Source organism: Limulus polyphemus, unplaced genomic scaffold (assembly GCF_000517525.1).
Source record: "Limulus polyphemus unplaced genomic scaffold, Limulus_polyphemus-2.1.2 Scaffold1531, whole genome shotgun sequence".
Taxonomy (NCBI): domain Eukaryota; kingdom Metazoa; phylum Arthropoda; class Merostomata; order Xiphosura; family Limulidae; genus Limulus; species Limulus polyphemus.
In genome coordinates, this window is record NW_013667141.1 from 111205 (window position 1) to 121688 (window position 10484).

A 10484-nucleotide genomic window follows, 5' to 3' on the forward strand; every position below is an offset into this window, starting at 1 on the left:
TGTCTAAACGAGACTCGGTGCATTGTTACACAGTATGTGTGAAGTATTATACAGTATTAGTGGCGGCAAAAATTCGGATAATAACGGTTAGTTGAACATTTGTTTCTATTTTTGAATTTAATGTGCTTATAACTGTTTATCAAATATACAATTTGTAATTGTAATAATTTAAACTGATCTTTTTACTAGCTTAATATATTAGAATTATTTTAAAATTTATTAGATATATTTATAGATATTATGACAAAACTGTAAATTAATATAATTTTCGAAAATTTCAAAATTGGCGCTTTTTGACTCATTTTGTGTGTTATATGTTAGGTTACTAAAGCTGGAATGGAGAGTTGATGTTCGTGAGTGAACAGTAAGTATAAATATAACGCATAATAAGAATGGTCCGTATTTAAATCGTTTGGCACGTCATGAATTTAATAAATTATTGGCAGATCTCCGTATTTACAAGAAAACTGCTTAAACGAATGAAGTGCATTTGATTTGTTCAACCAGCTTAAAAAAGGCGTTTGACACTTGTAAATCTGTTGGTGAGTAAATAGGCCTAATACGTATCATGAATATTATTATGTACAGTTTTAAAATATAAAAAGCCAAAAATAAAATGTTAAGTTTTAATCCGTAAGATTCTTCTTTTTATCTAATTTAGCAAACAGTATTATTAAAAAATATCTAAGTTTTGTACTAGAATTTAGATTTAAGTAAAAACTTTTATTTTGCATTCCTTATTTTCTAAGATTATAATAAGTTCTGTAGTTTGTGAAGTGTTGTTTCACCAATTAAGCTCAAGACAAAGTGATAGGTAGGATAAAATAAGCTTTGTTTTCATTTTCAGATATGGTTGTTGCATATTTAATGGACAATATTTAATCACATTCACAGAAATTATTATTGTTTAGTAGGGTTATATTCAATAATGTCTTGGGTGTTACTTTCCAATTATATGACCTAACACACCAAGGTCAAGCCCTAAATCAAATAACTCGCCATAAGCAATCTAAACAATTTTAGTTAGGGTTAGTTAAGTTGTTCATCCTCAGGAGTGAATTACAAGACAATTGCCAAAGTAATTCTTGTAATTCACTCCTGAGGATAACGTTGTAACGTCGAAACATGTAGAGTCGTCAACTTTTTGAAGGCCATAGATAGGCCTAAATAAAATGTTTTTAATTGTATACCAGTTTAACGTTGAATATTATTTATGATTTTAACTTTATACACAAGTGCCAAAATACTATAATCAGTAAGAATTTGTTTGAGATATATGCATCAGACATAACGTTTGTTAAAATTCTCGGGCAGAATATCATACAGGATAATCTGAAGCGGTTCTTCTACTACTAACCCAGATGAAGCCGCATTGGCGAAACGTTAGCTGAATTTTTTTTTTATATTACTATCTGGAGAGTAAAAGTCTTTTTTTTTTTTTAAATAATTTTATTGCCAAAATGTCCAAGTTCTTCCAGTGTGCACTACAAATCCTGACAAATAAGAAAATTTAAATTGTATGAAGATGTTAAATGAAACGTATAAAAGAAATTAACCAGTGGTGCGTGTTTTAACTGCATCAAAAAAGGATTAAACAACCTAAGTAATGCAGCTAATCCGCACGCGCAAGTGTGTGTTGTAGATTAAGAAGACATTAGCTTTATGTAAAGTATTTCATTGTTGTCCAGGAATCTTTGTGCGCGCGTGTTTGAAACATCCATTCTTGATTTTAAATCTAAATGACAGTGAGGGTGTGTTTGGGAGGAAGTTGTTAACAAAAAAGCTTTTAAACTCATTTTAAAATTCCTCAAAAAAGTATAAAAAATGTGTTTATATTTACTGTGTGCTTCTATTTCATCTCGCTTTTAAACGTTCTTAATCATGTTTATAGACAGTAGCTTACACACTTCTTAAACTTGATATAGCTATTAGTGAAAAGTAACTATGATTTAGCGTCATTAAATATTAATTTACAATGCTTTTAGAAAGACATATTGGCAAGAGGGCGTAATCTGGGAGGTTTGACTATCGCGTGTTTCTTTTACACGACAGTGATATAGGTTAGAGACAATTCTATAAGTCACTGTCATAAAAACACTAGGCGAGGGGGGGGGGGGTAACCAGCCTGACGATTAAAATTAAAGGGAAAGAAAAATAAGCATTGTCTAATAGGAATATAGAGCACGCAAGTCTTCAATCAGGAACGCGCAACAGCTTACACCATTTTATTTTATGGGCGGGTTAAAACTGAGATACGTGCGTCAAATATAAATTATGTTAATATAATAATTTGCTTATCTAGTACTTTGATGGAAGGATATTTATCGGTGGACCATTTCCGAATATCCCCCAAAATGCGTTATGAACCCACCCACCTACTCTTCCAGAAATCCTGTATTGTTCACATTATTACAAGTAAATGTGATAGTTCTAGTTATATTACTGGTGGTTTAAACCTTTTCTTCAATTGTAGAGCGTTCTCCTGACGGATGTGAAGCCCCGTGGATCCGTTACCGCCAAAAAATCCTGCTCCGAACTTTAAGGTCGCGTGTTCATTATATGAGTAACAGTCATATTCGATTAGAGTAGCCCTTGAAAAGTTTTACGCGAAATTCAACAGTCAAATGGATGTGAAATCTTTGGTTCGATTCCTACGGAGGAAATAAAAAAAATACAAATTAGTCTGTGGTAGCTGTAATTAGTTTATTTATGATTAACCAGAAGAGCTTCTTAGGCCTTAAAAATATTACCCGTAGATTCAAATATGACGTCACTTGCGAAAATATTAAAAGTAAAGAACTTAACACTCGTGTGAACCAATAAATACCATAATACAGGCTTTCTGGTGACAATTGATTAACGGTTAACGTAAAAAAAAAAAAAATGTTTAATATAAAAGTTTACATTTGACGCTTTGGAGAGTTAAAATTCATGTTTATTCCGCGGTGTTCAAAATTGACGAAAAATGAATTAAATATGGTTTAGAACAAATACATTTAAATAATACATGCAATTTTGATTTCGATATTAGTCTACCAGTGCTTCAAATATTATTGTACACTGTTTTCTACATTTATAGAAATGTATTGATAACATTTTATTCACTAACATTTCTATATTACCAGTCTCCCTAAGCATCGTGAATTAAATATTTATGTATTCGTAAAAATAAAATATTGTTACTCGAGCCAATAAAAAAATAAATAATTATTTTCTAGATGTCGCTAGCGTACAAATATGAATATGATTCGTTAGAGGTTCGTTAAAAGTGAAAATAATTACGAAATACTAACCCATTTAAAAAAAAATCGATTTTAACAAATAATTATTTTACTTAAATATTGATTTAAGTTCGTCATCATCACTAACAATGTTTATAGTTGGTATTTTTAAAGAGCACGTTACGTTTTCAGTGATACATGCTCTCAAGGGACTTACTGTTTCACTGAATAAACAAATCGCCTTTTGTACGAAGTCGATTATGCACCGCAGCGACACCTAGAAAGTTCAAATTTCTGCAAAGTATCGAAGCCAAAACGTGTCCACGTGTTTTGTGGAGTGTCATTTCGTTTGAGTTTACGAAGTTACAGAGAAAGGCATGAATACAACGGCACCTTCATTTCTGTCACTGCAGTAACTTAATATCTGTGACATTATTATGAAATGTAACCTGCTTGATTCAAGGCCATAATGAAAGAAGGTAGTGTTTGTTGTTTAAGAGAGTGGAAGACTCGCGTCAGATAATATTTCGTTGTGCTCTTATAAACTGTATTTATTGTTCTTACTAACTGCTCCTGAATGAAGTTTTATTATCGTTAAAAATATTGTCGTTACTAGTTTAACTATCCTACTTCTGATGAGCTGAACATGGCTTACCAGTTAGTTGCCTTGATTGTCAATCCCAGAGCCCTTGGTTCGTATCCCGCTGCTGCTACACTGTAGTACCATGGGTGCGTAATAAGAATACCACTACTCGGTCAGACAGGATGTGGTAGGGGTTTCTGCCTCCCCTATTGTCTGTCAGTTCAAAATTAGGAATGGCTCTGTGCAGCTAGCCCTGAGCGATACTTCTATACAAAGAAACCTACTTCTGTGGCATTATTATAAAGACAGTTTTTGTTAAAATTGAATATTACTTACTAGAAGTGTCACACTGGGAGAACATGGCATTATTATAAAGCTAACATTTCTTAAAGCTGGATATAACTTACGATAAGTGTCGTGCTGTGAGAACGTTAACTACTTGTTTTGTATCGTATATGACATCCAGAATATTAATTAGTAATTCTTAGTAACATAATACTTAGCCCTAAGTGACAAGCGCCTAGCGGATTTGGCGAAAGCTGTCCACCATTTATCGAAATTATTATATCAGTCCGTTGTCTTTTTTTTTTTTTTCGGGAAAGCCCCACAAGATCCTCAAGCCATCTGGGTAACAACTGATTAAACAAGGCGCATGCGTTGCGCAGCTGTATATAATGTGTCCCCTAATATGATTGGTGCTCATAGTTAGAGAAACCAATCATTAGGAACGATTCTTTTGAAGCCATGGTTACGTTATTTGTTCATAACAAACAAGACATGAACAGAATTTCAATTTTCCGAGAAGGACCGTATTTTTGTTTCATTATGTCTAAAACCGTATTCATGTGATGAAAAAATACATTATAATTGTTTAAGTAATAACAGTTTAGTTAATTAGTTGCATTCTCAACCGGGTTGATGGTTTTTATTTTTGACCTAAGTTAGTATTAATAATTTTTCTACATCTGAAAAATGCGTGTAAAGGTTTGGTTCGAATTTCGCGCAAAGCTACACGAGGGCTATCTGCGCTAGCCGTCCCTAATTTAATAGTGAAAGACTAGAGGGTAGGCAGCTAGTCATCACCACCCGCCGCTTTCTCTTGGGCTACTCTTTTACCAACGAATAGTGGGATTGACTATAACGTTATAACGACCCCACAGCTGAAAGGGCGAGCATGTTTGGTGGGACAAGGATTCGATCCCGCGACCCTCTAGATTGCGAGTCAACGTGTAAAAGAAAATTTAATCTGTTTTTTCTTTTATTTGTTGTTTGTTAAAGAGGTCTCTCTCAGCTGTTAAACTGGCCGAGCGCTAACCATTGGTTAGCGTACGGACTGTGGAGTTGAGTTTCTGTGGTTCGCGTCCTTTATCATCAACAAAACTATCACGCTCCGAACTTTAGGGTTGTGGATGCGTGATAAAAGTGACGGTCAAATCCCACTATTCAGTTTAACAACAGATGGCGGTGGGTGTTGTTGAACAGCTGCCTTCCCTCTGGTATACCGCTTCAATATTAGGGACAGATAGCCCCTCGTGTAACTTTGAAAGTCCTTAAAGTACACGTTATAAATAAATATAAATCCAGTGACAGAATTTACTTTGATATCTGTATGAACGGTAAAGAAATAACAAACGTAATTGTAAAATGGACAAAATATAAAATCATTGGCTGTATAAAACATAAGTTGGTTATAATTCATTCATCTGTCACTACGAGGTGAACCAAAATCCCTTCCTACTTCACAAGAACGCTTATTTGCCTCTATCCAAAAAGAAGCAAAAAAATTCGGAATGTGAACATCAAACAATTTTGAAAATTCCACTTTTGTTATCCCTTCGTTTATTTAATGGCAGTTATATATATTTGTAAATAGCTTTATGTTGTTAACTTAAATTGGCGATATTTTTCTTGGTAGAAACTATGAAACGCCCTCTGTGCTAAAAAAAAAACAAAAAACAACAACAACAAAGTTACTTAACACGTATTTGAATATTTACTGGTCATAATATTCAGGGCCAATGAAATATTATGTATTTTATTATCATTAAAGGATTGGGATTATCAACGGGAACTAATTCTGGTCTTGAAGAAGTAAAGAAACGATTCAAATTAGTTTCAAAGTTAAATGATGTATACAGTGACATGAACAACCGAATATGGATAAACGTTTGTTGTTTTAGCTGGGTTTTTTTTTTAAAGTTGGCTTATGTATCGTCTTTGATAATTTATGCTAGGGTCATTCGAGATAACAACTAGATAAAAAGCACGTGACTTAAAGATAACGAACTGTTTGTTTTTTGCAAGTTTTAAAAAGCGTCATTGCATCTTTTTTCTATTTTCGCTAGTGTAGGATCTTGCGTGATGCTGATTGGTTGAACGTTTATAGTCATACTTTTGACGTATCGCAGTGTTAAGAAGTTCACTCGCGTTTCTCGCGTGTTCTTATAACGTGCTGAAAATCGGTGAATAATCGTTGGAGGGCTAATGTGATAACCGTGTACATTTAAAACTGCATCTATTTTTCGATATCCTGTACCTACTCTTTGTTTAGTTTTTTTCTTCTCATGTCTGCTTCTGCCGCCGACTTTGAAAACATAGCAACTGTAAGTATACCCTTTTTTAAAAAAACGATATATTAACAACTTTGTTAAACAAAGTATTGTTAGTAAAACGTTGATCGTGTGTTCACTAAATTCCTAAATTAAAAAAAAGTAATTGAACTTAAATTTTCTTCATTCGATAGTGTTGAATCAAACAAAAACAAACCCTGCACTGTTGTGGAAGGAAGGAAGGTATTACGTGGTTTACCACCTGACCTCTGAACTTCCAGTGTTTAACGGTGAGAATATGAAAAAAAGTTTTGTAATGGTCTAAAAGAAACACGCCGCAACAAGCAGGGTTCAACAGAAAACAGTTTGTTAAACCATAACAACACTTATGATAAAATTTAGGACTTACAGCTAATAAACACGAGCCTGGCCAGGACTTGATACTAATGTTGTTAAATAAAACATAAATATCAGTGTTAATTATTTCAAAATAATGGAATCAGGAAAAATAACCAGAATAACAACAACAAAAAACTAATTCCAGAAAACAACACAATATTCCCAAATCACCTTTCTTTGTTAATAACAATATCAAGTGACAAACAGCAATAATCTACTAACAGTATCGTGACTCAGTTTATGAAGCTTATGGTAGGGTATTTGTTCACTGCTTAGATCACGAGAGTACTTCTCATGTGATCATAAATTTACATAATCTTTTGCTACATTAATGATATCTGTACGTCACCACCAGGGAAGCTGGTGTCAGTTTCATAATACATACATATTTACTAAGAATAAACGTGACTTAAGATAAGTTAGCTTAAACCGTAACCAGGAAAATAACAAAAATATAATTCGTTATCTCACTGTTTAGTATCGGTCATTTATATTTATGCCTCTAGCAATACCTGGTTTAATGAACTGGCAAAAGCTTGCGTTGAATAACTTATTGGGTTTTATTACATTTTAAAATATTTTGTCATTCGTGTTGTGGGGGCCCCACTTTAACCATCAAAGTCATGGTTTGTTGGTAGTAAACACAAAGCTACACAATGGGCTATCTGTGCTCTGCCCACCACGGGTATCGAAACCCGGTTTATAGCATTGTAAGTCCGTAGACATACCACTGGGGAGCTCAAAGTCATAGACCTATAAATATTTTGGTGCATAAATAGTTTAGAAAAACTGGTTAAAACAGCCCATCCATAACTGAAGAGTTAAATTTTTTACAATATTACGGACTTTATCGAGGATTGCCGAATACATTACTTTTGATCTAAAAAATATTGCTTTACGATTTGTGAGTATATATATATTTCTGAGTTAAAGTAGTTTTTAAAATCAGATTTACAGGATATGTCATGCTATTAAAACTAGAATGTATTTGGTAGTTCTGAGAACTTAAGTTAAAAGTAAAGCCAACAACACAATATCCAGTGTAGACGAAGCCTAGGGCTCGTCAGGCCGACTGCAATACGATAGACGTAGTAGTAGTGGTGGTTTGAAGCACTATTTATATTATCAAACTGCACGAATAGTAAGTGTAATGATGTGTGACGTGGTTCAGTAACGTACAAATAGACTCTGATACCCCCAAATGCAACATTTTCGGTGAAAATTACAAAATTTCTGATGGGGTCTTTCCACCGACTCCCCAGTATGTTTTCACCAGACATCTCATTTTCTCCCTAAAGGTTAGTGCCCGTTCTTTTTAGATTTCTGCCTTCGGCCTGAACAAGTATAACAAATACCTTCAATTATTATCATTATTAGTTAAATAATACCACTCATGATACTGATATTAGTCGAAGTTTCAGTGTATTTATTCCTATGATTACAGGTATAGACAGTAACACAGATTTTTTTTCATGAAGTTATTAAACGATAATTTTAAATATGATACATGCAAACTGAAAAAAAGAAAATTTGTATCACAAGAAGTAACTTAAATGTAAGTGCACCATTATTAGTATTATATCATTCACTCTGCAGGAACGTGTACTCGCGGGGTAGAGCAGATGAGTGACCTAATCAGTATTATAGTTTCTTTTTTTTAAAGTCAACTGTGAAACACGCCTGACATTATTTATGTTAGGAGTGGTTTCACCTCTTATGTTCGATATCATTTGTGAATGTATTTGTGTGTGTGTGTGGTTGTTTGAAGGACGTGAATGAAGAGGGAGTGTTGTCAGTCCTTCGTGGTCCGTCAACAAGTTCTCAAAGCTGACTTTCTCAACTTAACAATAGACACAAAGTTTACAAAAAGATGCTTTGTGTAATTGAACCCAAATATTTTGAAGCGGCTATTATGAAGGTGTTCACGAGTACAGTAATTAATAAAGAACTGATTATATTAACCAAACCAAACCCATGGAGGAGACGTTTTCTGTTGTTGTTGTACATGCACGTGCGTGTAGCAATTCAAAGTATTCTCCCCTGCAAGATACGTGACTAATGTCTTTGTTGTATTAGTTTTTATGGGCTATGCGTGGCCTGTTGGTTAACTTACCGAAATGTACAAGATTGGAGACACGGTACCGCTGATGTAGCCATTTAAGCCCATATATTTTAAACTACCCTTCAGGTAGAAAACTCCAACCCCTATTTTGTAGTTTGTAAGAATTTGTTGAGTGCAACGAAAAACAACAACAACAACAAAATAACAACAGGGTGTATAGCATTGTTAACGTGTCGGTTAGATTTAACAATTAAACAAAATTAAAACGTACTGTAAAATCAGCTGATCATTTAGTTGTAAAATCAGCTGGTCAGTTAGTTGATTTCGCTTTGCGATTGCGGATCTTCGGTAAGCTTGAAGGTTTATTACGCTAAAAGAGTTCACGAACTTACAATGCTAGAATCCGGGATTCGATTCCTCCCCGCGGTGGACAGAGCTTGTATAACTCAGTGTGTTGGCTTTGCGCTGAACACTTCTTATTGTGATGTTTCTAAAGCGACGACGTTTTGTCGTATCATGCGGAAAATAGTCACACTTAGTGTTTAAGAATGTCGTCGAAACATGACCGTACGTTGTGGCACGCCTTCTCGTGGCTCAGCGATAAGCTTATAACGCTAAAATTCGCCTTTCGATACTCGCAGTGGTCGCAGCACAGATAATTCATTGTGAAGCTTCGGGCTTAATAACAAACGTTGTGGTATTGTTTCTTAGGCCTAAAGTTCGTTTATTCATGATTTAGTCATTTAACCAGGGGCTGATTAAAGTTTCAGAGGCTAAAGGACAAGACAACAAAACAAGGCGCTCATTATGCAAGCAGCTATCTCTAGATCAGCCAGCAAAGGGGGATTGCAATACATTACAGCTCACCATATCTTAGGGGGCTCGTGTAACGGTTATAGTACACTCGAAATATCAGGAAAAATGTTAGTGTAACGTGGAAAAAAAAGAAAAAATGCGTGGTCGTACTTGGAATAGGGTGCGTCATTTGACCCCTTGTATAAGTAAACTGTGGGAAGTTTAACTTGTTAACACAGGAGTTGTAGAAGGAATTATCTGAAACACTGGACCAGGTGATGTTTGTAGGAAGTTCACCAAGTCAAATAATTTTTTAACAATCAGGACCTATTTATACGTCTTTTAAATAAATGCAGCACCATCTAGCTAAAAATACGAGTAATGAAGAAACGATAAAACTGAAACTCACTCTTTTGAATTTTGTAAAAAGCTGCATATTCATAATTTAGATGACAGCAGCAACCTTTATTTTTTACAAAACAGAAGAAAAAAAATGGCTTATTTCACAAAAGCAAGGTTAATTAATCTGATTACACACATAAGATATAAATTTATATACTTCCTGGGTATTCAACAAGGGTCACTACACTTCAACTCTCTTGCACAGCTGTAAAAAACTTTTGTGATGAATAGAAAAAAAAATGTCACATAATTATTCATTTACGATTAACTTCGATAGCTAAGTCACGAAATAAATAAATAAATAACTTTTACGTTTACAGTATGGTATAAACATAGGAATGTTAATTTAAATGCTAAAGTCCTTCTCGGCTCTTGGCTAAGGTCACTCGTATTCAAGAAACACCAATTCCCGAAGTTCCATAAAATATGTTCAAATACTCGCATGATATCATATGTACCAAACATTTGATTTA

The 10484-nt window shown here is 34.2% G+C and overlaps 1 protein-coding gene across 2 annotated transcripts in view; it reads left to right on the plus strand.

Moving 5' to 3' along the window:
• Positions 1–323: 323 nt before the first annotated feature.
• LOC106463974 (septin-7-like) overlaps positions 324–10484 on the plus strand; it is a 38804-nt gene continuing 28643 nt past the window's right edge. The window contains exon 1 of one of the 2 annotated variants that reach the window (XM_022391619.1): positions 324–364. Coding sequence is in view for 1 of the 2 variants with exons in the window: in XM_013924077.2 (XP_013779531.1) it covers positions 6369–6407 (39 nt within the window). In the remaining variant the exon portion in view is untranslated. Of the gene's footprint in view, positions 365–6243; positions 6408–10484 lie in introns of those variants that run through there. The other variant, XM_013924077.2, reaches the window with a different exon arrangement.